This window comes from Temnothorax longispinosus, chromosome 6 (assembly GCF_030848805.1).
Source record: "Temnothorax longispinosus isolate EJ_2023e chromosome 6, Tlon_JGU_v1, whole genome shotgun sequence".
Classification (NCBI taxonomy): domain Eukaryota; kingdom Metazoa; phylum Arthropoda; class Insecta; order Hymenoptera; family Formicidae; genus Temnothorax; species Temnothorax longispinosus.
In genome coordinates this window covers 9,518,916-9,539,525 of record NC_092363.1, presented here as the reverse complement: position 1 = coordinate 9,539,525, position 20,610 = coordinate 9,518,916, and the positions used below count along the sequence as shown (strand labels likewise).

The 20,610-nt window shown below is 41.2% G+C and overlaps 1 protein-coding gene across 1 annotated transcript; it reads left to right on the top strand.

Annotated features, from left to right (window-relative positions):
• Positions 1-12,773: 12,773 nt before the first annotated feature.
• LOC139814885 (uncharacterized) lies at positions 12,774-20,197 on the top strand. Its single transcript, XM_071781403.1, has 8 exons — positions 12,774-13,123; positions 15,794-16,118; positions 16,204-16,443; positions 16,739-16,895; positions 16,966-17,324; positions 18,400-18,745; positions 18,816-18,902; positions 19,935-20,197. Exons 1-8 carry the CDS (start codon positions 12,774-12,776, stop codon positions 20,195-20,197), a joined length of 2,127 nt encoding a protein of 708 aa, XP_071637504.1.
• Positions 20,198-20,610: the final 413 nt, after the last annotated feature.

The window sequence follows — 20,610 nt, the reverse complement described above, 5'->3', positions numbered from 1 at the left end:
CTACTATCTTATCAACAACACTTGTGCTTTTTGCTGTAGGTCCAATCTAGAGTGCCTTTTAATTATGACAATCAAATCGTCAGCATATGTTATGGGCTCAAAGCCCCAAGTACGAATGAGATTAATCAGATAGTCAAATATGAGATTCCAAAGGTAAGGTCCGAGTACTGGCTCCTGCGGGCACCCCTTTGTGACAGACTTGCCTACCTCCCCAGCACGTTCGACAATTCTGACGTATCTCTTATACAGGTAGTCCTGTATCAGTAAATAAATATTTCACGGACAATTTCGCTTTTTGAGATTGTCCAGAACCAGAAGTCACCAAACATTATCAAATGCCCCAGAGATGTCAAACAGAATGGCAAGTACATACTTTTCTGTTGCTTCCTCTGATAACTCTCTTAACTTGACTATAGCATCTTCAGTGCTTTTCCCTGTTTTAAAACCGTACTGCCTTCCAGAGCAAAGTTCTTGGTGATTAAATATATCTTTTAGTCTTTCAACCATAACTCTTTCCAGGATCTTACTTATGACTGGCAAAAGACAGACGGGTCTATATAATTTGACGGATTGAGGATCCTTATCCTGTCCCTTGAGGAGAACCTGAACGACACCCTGCTTCCATCTTTTGGGAAACACACCAAGTTCAAGACATTTATTGAAGATATTTGTAATGGAATTCCCCACAACCTTTACGGCTCTCTTAGCCACTTCCGGGTCAATGTTGTCTATCCCTGGAGCCTTCCGATTTTTTGTTTTTCTTGCAGCTGAAAGGATTTCATCGTAAGAAAAGGGCGGATCGTCTTCAGTGGCCGGAGGCGACATTACGGAAAGCCTCATTTGCTGTTGCCATTCACTATTGGTATGGCTATCATCGTCGGAAACTAATGCCTGCAAGAGAAACTCTCGCGAACTCCTCCAGCCCACTGTCGACGACCTCCCATGTTCAATTGTGTTAATTGCTTCCTCCACCTTGATATTATCCGTTTGTAGTTTATATATTAGGCCCCAAGGGTTGTTTCTTGCGGGTTTTATTACGAAATCCTTCCAGCTGACCTGCTTGGCCTTAAAAATCCAATTTTGATATTCTCTTTTGATTTCTTGGTATGCCTCCCGAAACCTGATTTTTACAGTTTCATTTTTACATTTTTGAAACTTTTTCCTAGCTTTATTTATTTCCCTGCGAAGCAGAATCAGTCCGCCAAGGAACAGACCTGACATAATATCTCTTTTTTGGCATGGCGACATTACACACATCAACAATACTCCTCTCTAGCGCAAGAACCGCACCATCCACTGAGTCCCCTTCTAGGTCAAGATCCCTGGTCCGTGCACTTTCCTTTAATGTTTTGTCAAAAATGTCCCAATTCGCTTTTGCAATATAAAACCGAGGCGTTTCTTGTAAGGTTATAGCTGGCGCACCCATCACCAGTTCAAACGTGATCATATTATGGTCGCCACTAGCCAACCAATCATCTCTGACTCGCCAACTTTTAATACGCTGTACACATCCCGCAGTGGCGAGTGTAATGTTTATATTAGAACTGCCGGGAATGTTCTGAAAAGTAAGAGGTTGATTTGCCTCGTTAAGTATTGCTAAGTTCTGCTGCAGAACAAAATTCTCCAGTTCCTCACCTTTGGAATCTAAACATTCGCTATTCCAAAGCGGAGAGTTGGCATTTGCATCCATTCCGATAATCACCTTTTTGCTCCGCAGGGCAACGATTATCTTACTGAAATGATTGATGTACGGTTCAATGCTATCACAGAACTGGCAATAAACGCTTATCAAATACACCTCGTCAATAACCGTGCTAACCTGTATACACGTAAAGTGCGTGTTACAAAACTGTTTTAGTTTTGTTATCGTGAGTCCTACATTTTCGACAACAATTCCCGCCTGTATTTTTGTTATATTGGTCCACGGCACTCGACCACAATCCTCCACAGTTTTAGCTTTAAGAGCAAAACCACAGATTTTCCGCTCACAGCAGTACGGCTCTTGCAAAAGTAGGAGATCAATATGCTTTTCAGTTATTAGACTTCTGACTTCGTCAGCTGCAATTTTGGACCCGGCTGTGTTTATCTGTCCGATCCTAAGCGAGACTCGCTCTCTGTCATGGTTGTAATTATTCGTCATAATTTATTTTATTTATCTGCTGCTCCAAGGCCATTTTGTACACTGGGCAGCTCTTTGCCCTGGAAGAATGCCCGTCCGGCTTCTTAATACGTTTACAATGTACACAAATCTCTTTCTTGTCTCTGTTTGGACAATCTCCGAAGCCATGACCATCTTCGCCACAGTGCCCGCAAGTGTCGCACAACGCCTTACAATGCTTAGCAACGTGGCCAAAAGATTGACATCTATAGCATCTTGTGAGGCTTATATAATCCTGTATGTTGCAGAATCTCCAGCCGACAAAGACGCGACCCCTGGAAACCAGGAGTCTTCTTAACTGGGTTCGACCTCAGCTACCCAATTTACCACATCTTTCCCTTTATCCCCAGTCTTAAAAACCAGCTTGAATTCCTTATCAAACTTTGACTTTTCCATATGTTCGGCGTTTTGGATGTGTATAGCCTCGGCAAGCGAGCCTTCATCAAAGTCTCTCGGAACATCATAGACAATTATTCTGGGTAACTTCTTATTAGGTAGGCCAGTTGTTGTATTGTTAGTTGAGGCATTTGTCAAATAAACACTCGCGGAATAAACTTTACTAAACTTTAATAACGATATATTTGGTACAGTGCAAGTGCGGCACGAAAGTCGCTGCGAGACAGCGAGGAGAACCCGGAAGCCGTCGCCCGGATTATATCGCGTAGTCATTTCGTCATAGATTGTCATAGATCGGCCGTTAGGCTGCCCTCGGCCCGCTTGCTCTCGGTCGATATGCGATCATCAGCCATTAGACCTGCCTCCTCCAACATTTTACTTTTAAGAATTAATTCAAGATCCTCTTTGGTCTCAGTTTCTAATAACACCATTGTTTTTTATTTTTCTTAAATTTCTAATTTTTAACCTTTCTGTTACAGGTTTAAGGCTACTCATGACTTTCTCCTTCGTCTGATCACAGCTAGTCACTGACGCACCTTCCGCAGGAAAGACAGTGACCACATTTCTCGGACTCTTCACCGCGCTTTGAGGAATTGTTAGCGATTTAACTTTGACTTTCTGAGCATACGTAAGTTTCGAGGCTACGCATGTCGAGCATACGTTTTTCTTTATTTCCTCCAAACTTTCTAATACACTTTTTTCTATTTGCCTACAAACTCGTCTGGAATTTGCAACTTGTTGTTTTGAAGTATCATTTTCCCCTCTCAGCGCGGAGAAGACCGCCGATAGTGCAGTCAACAGCTTGAGAATAAATTCTATCTGTTCATTAGTCATTTGACTATCTGCATTCACACAAAGGAGATGATCTCTCTCTCTACAGTTCGAAAATCTTCATATTTAAATTTAGTACCAGTTGATCTGATACTAACCACCGACCCGCATCTTGAGATACTGGTTTGAACGTAACGTCGTCCGATTGAATAATCGCTAAGATATTTTGATTTTTTTTCTTTTTGTTGTGTGATTATTTATTTTAACATTTTTATTTTATTAATTCATTACAACATTTAAATTAATTTCTTGCTGAACATTAAATTATATCTTCTACGTCCGACGTCCTCGGCCTCCTCGTTGCTTCGTTTGAGTTGACCTGGTAACGACCTCCGGTTTCCTGATGAGAAAGTCCTCAGTCTGCTGCTCCTTGTAGATCCACTTTCGACGTCTGCGTAGCCGAGCTCTGAAACTCTCTCTGCGTAGTTTGAGTTCCCTCAGAACTTCTTCTGATTCTTCGGCGTGAATCTTCCCGAGTCCGGCGTCGACGTCCCAACCTCGAATGGCCGTTTTCTCTTCGGCGTTGTTGATGCCACAGGAGTTGGGCGACTTGCGCCGAGGATTGGCGAAGAGCCGATAGGGCGGCCGGTGCCGGGAGTCGGCGTTAAGCCGCGTGACGAGCGACTGGCGCAGGGACTCGGTGAGCGACTGGCCATAGCCCCTGAGAGTCCAACACCTTTTCGGCAGGGTCCCGGAATTCCGGGTGGGGCATCCCGCCGCCCTCAGTTCTCGTGTCGAGCCTTAGCTCACGTGTGACGAGTCGCCGTCGTGAAGTGTCGTCATTCACTACCATGTGTTGCATCAGCTGATCGTTTAATAGGTATTCGGTACATGGTGGCCCAAGATACCTACTCGTTACCCTGAGTTAAGAGAGTCATAGTTACTCCCGCCGTTTACCCGCGCTTGCTTAAATTTCTTCACGTTGATATTCAGAGCACTGGGCAGAAATCATCACTCTAATACACTTTTTTGTTGGGTTGGAATAGAAAAATTCTTTAATGGGAACGCAAAGATATGTACTAGTTGGATTTTGTTTTTTAAAAGTAGTTGCACAACAATTATTTTTCAAAGCAATATATATATTTTCTTTGCAATTGATGCAATTTAAAGATTTTACATCTTTTTTTAAAATACATGTTAATTGGGTTGAGTTAGGTAACATAATTTTGTGATATAATAATTTTGTTAAAGAGAAAGTAAACTACCACTTGGGTTAGATTTTTGAATTTACAAAATACATTGCGTGTACTTGGCGCCTTTTTTTTTACCTTTTTTGAAAAAAATAATTTTGTACTGATATCACGGATTTTGTAGTATTAAGCAGAAATCGGCAAAAGAATTTTTATTTTTTATTATTTAATTATTCACAAAATTAGCAATAAAAATAAATTAAATTTTTGAATGAATAAATTACAAAAAATTACTAATTGCATAAAAATTAATAATATTTAGTTAAAAGTAAATTAGAGATTACTTAAAGAATTCGTAATTTGTCAGAGAAAAATTTCTAGTTCGTGAAAGTTAATATTTAGATGAAAATAAATTAATTTTTTTTTCAAATTAATAATTATACTAGAAATAAATTCTTTATTATTAAAATAATTAATAGTTTGTCAAAAATAAATTACTACTTATTTAAAAATTAATAGTTAGTCTCTACTTACAATTAGATAAATTACTTATTTTAAAAATCGTTAATAGTTGAATATAAATAATTTAATTATTGCAGTTAAAAGTGATTTAAAAAATAATTATGTTAATGTTATATTAAAAATATAAACTGGTTTGTCCACCATTTCCAAAAACTTTGCTATTATAATTTTTATTATAATATGCTTAGTTAGATTAAATATTAATTAATCCTTTTAGAATCTAATCTTTTTTGTGTGTGAGAAGAACACATTTCATTTAATTATTTTTGGAAATGTTAGAAATTGCTGAATACAAATATCAAGAGACACAGTAGTGTCTCGCGCCAAGTACACGCGAAGCGAGACCGCACCGGGACTCTTTTACGCAAACCTAGAAATATATTTTTGATTGTAACAGAGCGCTGAACGCACTGTCTGCACTAAGCGCATACGACGTACACGTAGTACGTATATGCTGTCTCTTTTCAAACACTCGGGTATCTTTAAAACGCCATCTATCGATGCAAAAACAACCGTATGGCGACGACGATGACGACGTATCTTAATTGTAAAATTTAACATTTCAGACTTTGCGTCGTAATATTTTCGCTCGTAAGGCACGTGAGAAAAACTAAAAACATTTTCATTATATAAATCGACCCCAAGCTATCGATCAAGCTTACTTAAAACTTGATCCGTTCACTCGTTATTGAGATCTCGAAATCTCGGGTACTCGCAACTCGTGCGTTCGCGTAAAAGAGTCACGGTGCGGTCTCGCTTTGCGTGTACTTGGCGCGAGACACTACCGTGTCTCTTGATTCGCACATCCACGGTGGCGTCCTTGACAAACTCGTTTTGTCGCGAGCAATCGATGACAACAAAAGGTCTTTCCGTCAGGAATGTATACACGCTGCAAAGCGTATAACAGTAATTGTATCCGTAATAAGTTTTACGGAAACGCGCATAAGTATCAAAAAGAAGGCCGTATCGATTCTTACTAAAATCTAGGTTCAAGTCATCGTACGGATAAAATTCAGAGTTTAGATAAAGCTTGACATTGGTCAAATTACAGTCATCGAATATGCTAACATTTTGAGACATGATATTCTTGCGACCGGTCTGCAGCGCAAAAATAACGTATCGCGGCTTCTCTAGCTGAGTCGCAGTCTTGACAGCCCACGAATGCTTGGTCGTGCTCTGCAAGAGGGGATACTCGTACATCTACATATCCCACGAACGAAAATTGACACTAAGATATCGCCCACTTCCCAAGGCCTGTAACAAGGACAGTTTATTGACCTCGTTTAACGTAACATGAGGCATTCGCCACTGTACTTTAAACAATTCGATTTCCGGCTCCGTCGCCGGATTTTCTACAATGCAATTGTTGTCGCTACGCGCACGTATCAGAATTAATTTGTGACGAGCGTTAACAACGACGCGTTTGTAATCCTCGCAAAAGCCCAGCAACATCTTGAGCGGTACGCAAAAGTTGAAGTATTCTTCCGGTATTCTCGATGTAACGTCCCATCCAGCATTCCGCATGATCTGATAATCGCCATACGATAGCGATACGTAGTTTTTGATGATACTGGTTATTCCAACGTTTCTGTTGCGATCAATCTCCACACCGTTGTGCTCGTATCGAATCTCATCAAACATGAACGCTGCGCAATTATTTACAAGCGTTGTCTCAGACTCGTTATTCCTTCTCTTTATTATCAAGAGACACGGTAGTTTCTCGCGCCAAGTACGTGCAGAGCGAGACCGACCGTGACTTATTTACGCGACGCGACGAGTTGTGAGTACTTGAGATGTTGAGATCTCGATAACTAATGAACAGATCAAGTTCTAAGTAGGCTTGATCGATAGCTTGGGTTTGAATTATGTAATAAAAGTGTTTTTACTTTTTTGCTACATGCCCTACGAACGGAGATATTGCAACGCAAAGTCTAAAATGTTAAATTTTATAATTAACAAACGTCCACGTTCTCCGTTTGCTATTTTCGCCACGGCGCTAGTAGCGTGTCCTTTTCACTTTTTTGACACTAGCGGTGCTAGTATCGCCAGTGATCGCCAGTTTCGAGCGTCTCGATGGTTTCGATTATCGCGAGCTGTTACGAGCCAAAATGAAATTATCAAAAGACATGGTACTACGGTAGTGTCTCACGCCAAGTACACGTGAAGCGAGACTGCACCATGACTTTTTTAAGCCCGGTCTACATAAAATTCGCAGTTCGCGAAACGCAAGACACACGCACAGTCTACATGTCAATCTAACCTCTCTGTGTATAAAGGTTAGATTGACATGCAACATACGTACATGTATGTACGTGGGTTCTACGCTCAGTGCAGATAGTGCGTTCAGCCGGTTCAGCGCGCTGTTATATTATGTTTACGCGAGCATTACTTCTGTAGTTACTTACGATAATTCCTCCGCGTAAACGGGGTTTTGTGGTAACTTACGATAATTTATTCCGTGTAAACGATTGAATTATCGTAAGTTACTACAGAAGTAACGCTCGCGTAAACGTAAGTCAGTTATAACCTAGAAATAGATAGTGACAGTCGTGACCATCGCCGCGTGATAGATAGGGATAGTGAAATATATATTGACGGCAGGGAGCTGATGCCGAGGAGATCTTTAAGAAGGCAAGTGTATCCAAAATCGCACACGTACGTATATATGCTGTGAGCTTGTTAAAATGGATCGATCGATAATGAGGAATCCGCCGAGACACACTCGGCGGAGATAAAGAACGAGTCCTCTACCCCGGCGCACCGGCCAAAAGAGTCGCGGCTCGGACAGTATTTTAAAGGGGCCGCGCGAAGCGGACGTAGTTCGAGCCTCGCCGCAATGAGGAGAGGCGCCAGGCACCGAGGAAAGCGTTAGGATCGGCGCACGCCACGAGCGGCGCACCACTGCGCAGGCGCGATCCCGGCGAGCCACCGTCGCCTCACTGTCGTGCCGGAGATAGCGAGAGAAGCACGCTGCGAGCCTGGGACTGTCGATCCGGACACCCTGCGGACGACAATTGTAAGGTCACCACTCTGGCGTCCCCGAGTGGGTAAGGACTCGTTCGAGGCAATGGCCCCGGTCTATCGCGTCGTAGGTTACCTTACTTATCTGGCCCTATCTGGCAATATCTGCTTATCTGGCCATCTCTGTTATCTGGAATGAGCGCCTATCGTTACCTTGCGCTTTTTATTATCTCGAGGAGTGAACAGAAATTCACGAAGGGGCCCCGCCGAGAACGAGTCCTACCGTAAGTAAAGACCACATAGGCCCTCCCCGGGAAGGTCGTCACGGCCGACAGTCGCACGGCGTATATTGAATGTGTGTGTTAGTCGCGGTAAACGATTAGAGTCGCGATCGCGCAATTTGTGTTGCGGATTCGGGCGGTCGCGCGGCAGTCGGAAAATCCGCGTCGCGAGTGGCAAGGTAATTTGGATGGCACTCGGGCGTGTAGTTGAGTTGTAGAGTGCTCGGGCCCGCGAGAAAGTCGACGATTGTGTCGTGCGTTGGGAAAGACCAAGGACCGTGGTGTCGGCGGAATTGACGTGGTGCTGCGAAATCGCCGGGGTTTGCGAGAAGTCGCGGGATTGGTGCGGATAACCGCTGAATCGTCCGCGATTCAGGTCATTTGGTGCGTTAGGGATATCCGAGGCGAGAACGATCGCCTGCCGAGGGTGCGGCTAGGCGAGATCGCCGTCGAAAGAGATATCATTTGGCGGGGACGATTGCCTGTCGGCAGGGTCAACGCAAATGTTTGTTGCGTTAAAGTCGTGCGTATGTGTGAGTTCGTCGGTTTTGCGTTGACCGAGTCGTGCGTACTCGATTGCGTTATCTTGAGACCTATACTTTGCGTTATCTTGAGATCTATACTTTGCGTTCTCTTGTGATTTATACTTGGCGTTATCTTATGATCTATACGTTATTTTGGGATCCATACTTTGCGTTATCTTGTGATCTCGATCCTAGATCCTTCCAATTTCAACGAGATTATCAACTACATTTTCACCTATTATTTGGATTGATTTCAAATATATTATTCTTGATTTTATTCATTTTTGTGTGATTAATTGCGTCACGCCTCCTCTCCGAATTCCCACAAAAGGAAACTACGTTCTGAGGTATCGCGTTGATTATTATTGGTGCTAAGATACTGTACGGTGGTGCGAATAGTCGCACCTGGCGCCCATCGGATTAGGTTTGTCGGGCCGTTCTCTGCGGGCATCCGTCCGCGTTACCTTTTTATATCTGGCCGTTATCTGCGGGCATCCGTCCGCGTTGCCTGGCCATCTCTCAACCTAACTTCGCGTTTTGATGAATCCTTGATCGCCCTCCTCCGGATAGCGAGACCGGGGGAAAAAGCGTCGCAAACCATTTTGAGTAATTTGAAAACTAATATAAATAAAGTAATGGAACTGCAGAAAGCGACTATGGGTGCGTTCGGATTGGACGCTCACGCGCTGTAAGCGCTTATGAGCGTTACTCACGTCGTTCGCTTTGGCGTTGTAAGCGCTTACGGATCGACTAATGACGTCATAACTTTTGCTGACAATCGCTTATTTCTGCAAGGTAGGGCAGTGTGAGCGTGATCAAGCGTAAGCGCTTACGTTCATTTCGGAACGCATTGTTAGCGAATTACATATCAACAAACATGTCGTCGAATCGAATTATAGACGGAAAAATTGTAACGATATTCCAGTTTCCAGCATTTAACGCAGTGGCTTTCCCTACATTGAATTTCTCACAAATGGATCTGTACATAATTTAAATATTAAGCAAGAAAAAATTATATGCATACACAAATATAAATTAAAAATTAAATAAACGAAATATATATATATATATATATATATAGGCTCTCCTGAATAAATCAAATAAAGGGAAGTGAGAGAGGCAATCAGAGCCACGCGTGGTAATTAATGCACAATCAAAATAAATCAATAATAAAATATATTAGTTAATACAAATTCGGACGTTTCAACACTTTTTTGTGTCATCTTTAGCGTAAAAATAAAAATAATACATGAAAATTTCAAACAATAAATTACAGTCAATCGCGATAAAATGAGTCAATCAGTAGAAAAGCGCAGTCAAATCAATAAAATAAAATTCATACGAATGACATTCGTATGAATACATTCCTAGTCTGTCAGGATATGCAAATGCTCCGAATCGATCGCACCTTCGATGTTTACTCCCAGGTTGGAAGACCAGATCAGGTAGAAAGGAGAGATTCGATTGTCCTTTCTAAACCGTGAATCGGAGTCGCAATATGTTAAAAAACGCAATGTATCAGTATTAAAATTACAATCACGAATTCTTGCTTACGGACCATTACAGACCAGTAAGTCGCAGTGTTAAAATGTATCTGTCGCTCTGACATGTCGTGAGTGAGTGAATAAGCGTTGGTAGAAATCGGAAGGTTAACAAAATAAAAGCGGTGTATACATTCGAGTTTAATTGTGGGGATAAAAATTCACAACGAATAACTCTAAATTTTTGATAACCCATCAATAACGTTCAAATAAGTATCCGGTAAACCTTCCGTGTCCGTCTGCAAATTTAATCCATTCCTGTCTCTTTGTGCACAACATCTCGGAAATTAAGCGTTTATTAAAATACGATTCATTATCTATAGAATTTCCACATTATCCCAATCGAAATTATGATTCAATGCTAATCTATGATCTGTTATAACAAAATGATTAGATGTAGGTATTCTAATTTATATATATGGTTCTGGTGTTCCTTAATTCTTGTTTGTAATTGTCTGCTCGTTTGGCCTACATAAGATGCGTCGCAATCATTACAGTTAACTTTGTATACTACGTTACATTGTTTAGAACGTGGGAAACTATCCTTATGAGCTTTTATGAAGGTTCGCATTTTGTTTAAGCTATTATACGATAATCTCACTTTTAAATCCCTTGTTATGTTCTTAAATTGTTCTGTTTAAAAAATTTAGAGTTATTCGTTGTGAATTTTTATCCCCACCATTAACTTACGTATACACCGCTTTTATTATGTTAACCTTCCGATTTCTACCAATGCTTCACTCACTCACGATATGTCAGAGCGACAGGTACATTTTAACACTGCGACTTACTGGTCTGTAATGCTCCGTAAGTAAGAATTTGTGATTGTAATTTTAATACTGATACATTGCGTTTTTTAACATATTGCGACTCCGATTCACAGTTTAGAAAAGACAATCGAATCTCTCCTTTCTACCTGGTCTTCTAACCTGAGAGTAAACGTCGAAGATGCGATCGATTCGAAGCATTTGCATATCGGCATATCCTGACAGACTACCAAACATTTGTATGAATTTTATTTTATTGATTTGACTGCGCTTTTCTACTGATTGACTCATTTTATCGCGATTGACTATAATTTATCGTCTTAATTTATCGACTGAAATTTTTATGTATTATTTTCATTTTTACGCTGAAGATGACACAAAAAGTGTCGAAACGTCCGAATTTGTATTAACTAATATATATATTTTATTATTGACTTATTTTAATTGCGCATTAATTACCGCGCGTGGCATTGCTTCTTTCACTTCCCTTTATTTGATTTAAAAATTGAAACAACAATGTGTAATAATAATATTAATAACATACCGATGTGAATCCGGGGTGACCATTTTTCATATAGCGATAAATAATTGTTTTTTAGGTGATATTGTTTTACGTCCTAATTTTGATCTTAGTAATTTTAGGTTTTAAAATTTGTAGAATAAAATTAAATGTTGCTCGGTTTATTTAAAAAAAAAGGATTTATTTTAAAAATTAAATATTCTTCCTCATCGAATAATAATTCTAATAATATTATTATTTGTGCAAATATAACACACAATAACCTATCGTCTGCCATTTTGACGTGCTCATAGTCGCTTACATTGCCAAAACGAACGACATTTCTTACTATTGTGTAAGCGCTCAGATACCAAATCGAACGATTGAAAACAGCGCTTATAAGCGTGAGCGCTTACAGCACGTGAGCGTCCAAACCGAACGCACCCTATATCAAGCATACTAAAAATTCTTCATTTTTGTGTACCTATATTATGCGTTTAATGCAAAGTACAAGCATTTAAATTACAGGACATTCTTCTTTGTGTATTTTTCTTGAAATTACAATAATTCTTACTGACATTTAAACGAATTGGAAAAATTGATTTTTTGCCACAAAATCAGGCGTTTAGGCCACTGTGCGGCGTGAGTTAGTCGCGAGCTGACTGTCGCTCAAGAGTAACGCTTACCTAAATATACATATTACGTTGAATAAAGAATATACAGTGTTAGCTTCGACTACAAGTGTTCGAACATTTATTCTTTTCCAGAAATTATCTTCTCCTTTTCCAGCTGACAACAAAGAGAATTACTCCGTTCTGCGCTAACAAGTTATGGGCCCATATATGGTAGTTAAGTAATTATTGGTTTGCCGGAAAAGAGGTGAGAGAGATAAGGAGATTTGCGGTCGTGAAACGGTTGGCGGAAGCGTGCGGAACGGCAGCTTGGTTTCGGAGCGGCCATTAGTGCATCGTGCAAGGCACGTGGCGCAAGTCACAGGTTCCGAGAGTAATCGGAGCATAGTGCGAGCATCGACTGCAAAAGACGTTGTAAAGACAATTATTCGGTTTTGGTGATTTCGTGACTTTATCGGGGTGGGCGTACTTTTTGTCGGGCAGCCTGTATTCTCTCGGTTTTTCGAGGTTCGGTTTGTCGGCACGGTGAAGATGCCGGTGAAGATGCCGGATGACGGTTCGATAAAGTCGGTCAAGCGTTTCGACGGTACAAACTTCCAAGTATTTAAATTTCAGCTCACTACTGTGTTGCTGGCAAACAAGATTTTCGCCGTCGTAGATGAGTCAAGAACAAGGCCGGCCGATGCGGAAGGAGCAATTGCGGGAAGAATAAAGTCATGGATCAAGGATAATGCGAAGACAATGGCGATCATTGCGTCGGCGATGGAGAACGAACAGGTGAACAGTATCATAGTCTGCGGTACCTCAAAAGAGATGTGGGACAAGCTGGTCATGATGCACGAACAAAAATCGGCATCTAACGTCGAGACGTTGACTCAGAGGTTCTACTCATACAAGATGAATCCTACGGACTCACAAGGGAACGGTCGGAAGTGTCCCTACCCGATTTGGATGCGCTTTGGATATGTTGTTGAGCATCAAAAAATAGTAGACTCGTATTTTTTTTGCGGCGTATCTCGACGTTTAGGGGTTGAAAAAACCCCTAAAAAATAACGACCGATTTGGATACGCTTTGGCTATGTTGTCGAGCATCAAAAAACATTAGACACGGGTTTTTTTTGCTGCTTATCTCGACGTTTAGGGGTTGAACAACCTCTAAAAAATAACGACCGATTTGGATGCGCTTTGGCTATGTTGTCGAGCATCAAAAAACATTATACACGGGTTTTTTTTGCTGCTTATCTCGACGTTTAGGGGTTGAAACAACCTCTTGAAAATAACGGATTTTATAGTTTTTAGCGAATATCTTTGAAAATATAAGGCGTAACGACAAAACATTTGTACGAAATGTTTATGGCTTTTTGTGCTCTTTACAATGGCGTAATCAGATTTTTCAAATTTATCACATTTTTTAATTTAACCTCACCCCCATTTATTATTTTTGCCAAATATAACAATTTTTCCAACGCAAATTTAAGAGCGTCAAATGCCAAATATATCCATGTGTATTTTTATTATGATACCATTATTATATTTTTGGCCAGACGAGATATGTGATATAGGCGTCGCGCTGTAGGTAGGTGTTGCGTTATTTCTGTTCAGTTGCGCCGTACGCTTTATTTCTATTTGTGCATGTTTTCTCATACAATATATACTATATATACTACAACATAATAGGATTCCCCCGTTAGCCTCGGCGGGGGAGCAGGTGGAAAGTTCGGAAAGGTGGAAATAGGGTCGAAAACAGAGCTGTGTGGAAGGGTGGAGGTGCAGAATTGAAGGAGTTGAGGAGGTGCAGGATTGAAGGAGTTGAGGAGGTGCGAAGGAAGTTGAGGGGAGGCGGTGGGATTGGAGGTGATGATAGAATCGAGGTGAAGCGGCCAGAAATTGAGGAAGAAGAGGAGAGTTAAAAGTGAGGTTAGGATGACAGAGAGGAATGAGAAGGAGGACGCAGCGAGGAGGGGTGCAGAGTGAGTTGAAGAGTTGAGTGCAGAAGGAACGAGTACTCGAGCGAGCGGGAGCGAGAAATCGATCGTGAGATCGATCGAGTCGGCATGCGAGAGAGGTGCTACCGACGGACGGCGGATGTGAGAAATGAGGCGAGCTGGCTCGTTTGATCAATGAATGATCGAGCGGATCGAGCGTCAGAGAGATGCATTCCGGTATGGTAAGGGCCTAAGCAGAATGGCTGTCTTGGCAGTGTTTTATGCCTTAAGTCTTTGTCTTATGTACAGTATTGTGCGTTACATAAGACGAAGACTTAAGGCATAAAACACTGCCAAGACAGCCATTTTGCTTAGGCCCTTACCATACCGGAACGCATCTCTCTGACGCTCGATCCGCTCGATCATTCATTGATCAAACGAGCCAGCTTGCCTCATTTCTCACATCCGCCGTCCGTCGGTAGCACCTCTCTCGCATGCCGACTCGATCGATCTCACGATCGATTCCTCGCTCCCGCTCGCTCGAGTACCCGTTCCTTCTGCACTCAACTCTTCAACTCACTCTGCACCCCTCCTCGCTGCGTCCTCCTTCTCATTCCTCTCTGTCATCCTAACCTCACTTTTAACTCTCCTCTTCTCCCTCAATTTCTGGCCGCTTCACCTCGATTCTATCATCACCTCCAATCCCACCGCCTCCCCTCAACTTCCTTTGCACCTCCTCAACTCCTTCAATCCTGCACCTCCTCAACTCCTTCAATCCTGCACCTCCACCCTTCCACACAGCTCTGTTTTCGACCCTATTTCCACCTTTCCGAACTTTCCACCTGCTCCCCCGCCGAGGCTAACGGGGGAATCCTATTATGTTGTAGTATATAGTATATATTGTATGAGAAAACATGCACAAATAGAAATAATTAAGCGTACGGCGCAACTGAACAGAAATAACGCAACACCTACCTACAGCGCGACGCCTATATCACATATCTCGTCTGGCCAAAAATATAATAATGGTATCATAATAAAAATACACATGGATATATTTGGCATTTGACGCTCTTAAATTTGCGTTGGAAAAATTGTTATATTTGGCAAAAATAATAAATGGGGGTGGGGTTAAATTAAAAAATGTGACAAATTTGAAAAATCTGATTACGCCATTGTAAAGAGCACAAAAAGCCATAAACATTTCGTACAAACGTTTTGTCGTTACGCCTTATATTTTTGAAGATATTCGCTAAAAACTATGAAATCCGTTATTTTCAAGGGGTTGTTTCAACCCCTAAACGTCGAGATAAGCAGCAAAAAAAACCCGTGTGTAATGTTTTTTGATGTTCGACAACATAGCCAAAGCGCATCCAAATCGGTCGTTATTTTTTAGGGGTTGTTTCAACCCCTAAACGTCGAGATACGCCGCAAAAAAATACAAGTCTACTAGTTTTTGATACTCAACAACATATCCAAAGCGCATCCAAATCGGGTAGGGACACTGCCGACCGTTCCCTTGTCAGTGATACATCATGTTACGTCAGTGCAGGACATGGCAAGACAGCTGATAGATCTCGGCGAGACGGTTTCTGATTCTGCAATCATCGCTAAAATTTTATCCAGTTTAACATCAAAATACAGTATCTTCAAGACGGCTTGGGATAGTGTTCATCCCGAGCGGCAAACGGTCTCATATCTACTAGAGCGGTTGATAAGAGAAGAACAAAGTCTCAGCGAGGAGGGCGATTCAGCGGGTGCACTGGCAGTCGCGAGACAGAGCAATTCGAAGGGCGATTCTCGATCGAAAGACGAGAGCGACAAGAAGATAAAGAAGAGGTCCAAGAAGAATGTTGAATGCTACAGGTGTCAAGAGAAAGGAGTCTACTACGCGAGTCAATGTCCGAAGAAGAAGAGCCAAGGAGAGAACAACAACAACAACAAGTGCCAGGTGCGCGTTTGTAGTCGAGTCGCGAGAAGAGAGCGGGAAAGTGCTAACCGCAAGTGGCAAGCGGAGTCTGGCGTCGGTCGAGCAGGTTCAGGAGTTGCTGAGTGCCGACATAAAGGACGTCTGGATTACCGACAGTGGAGCGTCTGAACATATCACGTTTCGTCGGGAGTGGCTTGAAGACCTGCGGTCGGTAAAAGATGAAAAAGTTTTGTTGGACGACGACGGCGAATGTGAAGTGACCGGCATAGGGAAAGTTCGCATAGAAAAGCTCGTGGACGGCAAATGGGAAAGCGGACTTATCGAAAACGTGCTGCTTATGCCAAGGGTAACCAAGAATCTTTTCTCAGTCGGGGTTTGTACCAAAAAGAGTTTTCGTGTCGGATTCGAGAACGGTGTCGTCGAGATATCGCGCGGGAATATCGTCGAGGCGACAGGCATCAGACAATCAAATTGTTTATATCAAATGTTTTTCCGAAAACCGAGTGCGAGAAAAGAGGTTAATGTGACGTCGACACTCGGCCACATCCACAAACGTGCACTGTGCAACTTGGTTAAACGCGGATCAATAGACGGAGTCAGTGTAAAGAACGTAGAAGATTTCTTGTGTGAGGCTTGTGCAGTACGGGAAGTTACACAAGTTACCGTTTAATAAAAAGAGCACGAGAGCTTCGACTCAGCCGAGTTTATACATAGTGATGTATGCGGTCCGATACCAGTACGGTCAACAGGTGGTGCACGATTCTATGTACTCTTCAAGGACGATGCAACCGCGTTTCGGTTCGTATTTTTCATTCGACATAAAGCGAATGTTTTTAAGCGATTCAAAGAATTCGAACGATTAATTCAGAACAAGTTTGGGCGTACGATGAAAACTCTACGCACCGACAACGGGACCGAGTATCGGAATGCCAGGATAGAGGCTACTTGAAGGAGAAAGGGATCACTCTGGAGACGACGGCGCCGTACACACCGGAGCAGAACGGGCGAACAGAGCGGGACAACCGGACCATCGTCGAGTGCGCAAGGACAATGCTGCAAGCGAAGCAACTGCCTGCACAACTCTGGGCGGAAGCAACGGCAACGGCTGTATACACACTTAACAGGACGGGACGGTCGTGTGTGGGCGGAAGCAAAACGCCATATGAACAGTGGACCGGGAAGAAACCGAATCTCGGCCACATGCGGGTGTTTGGCTCGGACGCCTACGTATATGTGCCAAAGCAAAAGACGACTAAGTTTGAAGCTCGAGCAAAGAAAAATTAAAAAGAAAGAGGCCAATGATCGAGCCGAACGTGTATCTGAATTAATTGGAGTAGATAAAGATTTATTAATGAGAACGCTATTCTTCAAATTATATCTGTGGACAAGAAATTGATTTGGTAAGATTCAAAGAGTACTGTATCAATACAACAAAAAATGTGCAGAGCTTTATTCATGGTATAAAATGCCACCATCAGACATAAAATTTTAATCCATGGATGTGATATAATGAGGGCATTGAATGCTCTTATGATTTGGTTCTCGGAAGAACCTCAAGATATTATAAAAAAATAATCAACCTTTATTATTAACAATTTAGATCTACAAGGTGTTACTTCGAAGGCTTTTTCTATTTTTTCTATGTAATTCCATCTGCAGAATGATTTTGAAATAAATATTCATAAAAAATATTATTTTCAAATAATTTGTTTAAATAAATTTGTTTAAACAAATTAATTTTGCAATTCTGAGGTTGAATTCGTAATCAGCTGTCAAAAATTATAAAAATTATATTCATTTCGCTTGATGATCTTCCGTTAATTTCTTTAAATAAAGATATAGGAGATATTATACTTTAAGTTAAAAAAATAATCGTAAATTATTATTAACAATTTGGATCTAAAAGATATTACTTTGAAGGTCTACTATGTTTTTTCTATGTAATTCTATCCACAGATTTTGAAATGAAAATTTATAAAACATTTACTTTGAGATAATTTGTTTAAACAAATTAATTTTGAAATTTAAAGCTTGAATTTGTTATCAGCGACTTGAAACATAATTAAAATGATATCCATCTTGGTTAAACTATACCCTAGAAGCTTGTGTCTATGAAGGGATTACCGTTTTTTGCATGAATTTCATATTTACTGGATTGCACTCTATGTTTAACAATTTTCGTTGTGCGACAAATATATTTCCGCAGTACTGCATTAATGCACAAGTCTTTCTGAGCATTTAAAAAAAAATCAACGGGATTTCTTAAAAATTGTGCTGTCACAAGAATTTTGTCAAAAAACAGCACGGAATTTCCCACTGTGCGACGGCGCCGCACACACCGGAGCAGAATGGGCGTTCGGAGCAGGATAACTGGACCATTGTCGAGTGCGCAAGGACAATGCTGCAAGCAAAGCAGCTGCCTGCGCATCTTTGGGCGGAAGCAACGGCAACGGCTGTTTATACACTCAACAGGATGAGACGGTCGTGCGGTGGCGGAAGCAAAACGCCGTATAAATTGTGGACTGGGAAGAAACCGAATCTTGGCCACATGCGGGTGTTTGGTTCGAACGTCTATGTGCATGTGCCAAAGCAGAAAATGACCCAGTTCGAGGCTCGAGCGAAGAAACTGATTCTCGTGGGATACGACAGTGAATCTTCCAATTACAGGCTGTACGACCCGCAGACTAAATGTGTATCTGTTTGTGTATCTGTTTTCAGACACGTGGTTTTTAATGAGCGGGCAACTGGCGAGAACTCAACTGTACCGGCGCCGTGGCGTCGGAGTTCGAGGTCCCTTACAGAAAAGTATTACTGACTAAATACTTAAAATCTCAGTGATTTAATACTGTCAATATTTATTTGGGAAATACTGGGAAAATACTGGTAGTGATAAATATTATAGATAGTGATTAATACTACACAGAACTACTGGTGCTTAGTATTGAATTACTCACCGATATTTCGATTTCCGATATTTACTCGGCATAAAAAAAAATTATTTTTTTTCGAAATTTTATTACTATTTTATAACTAAATTTGTTTCTTAAGATGCAGTCTATAATTATAAATATTTTCTCGTATTTGAAAAACACACTTACCTTGGTGGGATCGAACTCGGGACCTCTGGATCGTGAGCCAACTGCCTTACGTGGTAGACTACTTCTTAATTTGATGTAAGTGTTATATATAATCTACATGTGTCATAACCAGTGCAAATATATAATTTTTCAAAAATCATTTTAAGAAACAAATTCAGTTTAAAAAGAGTAATAAATTTTTGAATTGGATATTAAAATGATATTCTCAGTACTATTTCAAAACTTGTACACTTTTATCACGACGAATTAGTACAGACCTTCATATAAAATGTATTTGTGCCTTACTTTTATCTCTTTTCCTTAGTATTATCAGGAATTACCCTTTATAATGTTTCTATACAAATTGTAGTACTGGTCAGTGATTAATTTCACATGGAATATTCAGTTCAGTACTTGAGTATTAATATTAAAATACTGGCCAGTGATTTATTACACATGGAATCCTTGGTTCAGTACTTCAGTACTAACATTGAAATACTCATCAGTAATTCAACACAAGTATTTATTACACAAGTATTTTTCACCTAGTATTAAATGCTTTCTCATCAGAAATTTAATACTAAGTATTCAATACTCGTCCTGTATTAAATACTACTTTCATAAATTACTGACCAGTAATAAAATACTATGCAATACTTGGATCACAGTGATTCAAGTACTAATAAATACTTAATTTTAGTATTATTAATACACAAAATAAGTATTTATTACTAACCAGCTAGTAATACTTTTTTGTAAGGGGTATTCCTGCCATTGTCTGAGGAGGACGAAGAAGCTGAGAACGAGAACGAGGAAGCAGACGGTAACGGAGCTGTCGAACGCAATGCAGATGTCGACGATGCGGCCGCCGTTAACGCGGCGCGAGAGCAGGCAGCAGTCGGTAACAACGAGAACGCGGTTGAAGGAAACCGACAGCAGCAACAGAAAGTTGATTCACCTCGCACGTTGCAAGATCGAGCAACGTTGCGTGGGCTTGCACGTTATCAGGTAATCCTCAGGTAACCCCAGGTAGAGTTTAACGTGCCTTTGACGTATCAAAAGGCGATATGCAGTCCGGAAGCTTCTCAGTAGAGAGGACGATAGAAGACGAGCTTCAAGCTCATCAGAAGAATGGAACGTGGCAGATCGTTCCACATGTTCCTGGGAAAAAACTCATTGACTCCAAATGGGTATTTAAGGTTATACGAGACACCAAAGGAAGCGTGCTGCGGTTCAAGGCTCGTTTATGCGCGCGAGGGTTTATGCAACGACAGGGAGTCGATTACTCGGAGACTTTTTCACCGGTGGTCGACGTTCGAACTGCATTTCTACATGGAGTGCTCGATCAAGACATCCGTATGGAGGTACCAAAGGGGCTCGAGATCGACGAGGAAGATGGTGGGCACTCGCGCGTGGTGTGCAAATTGAAGAAATCG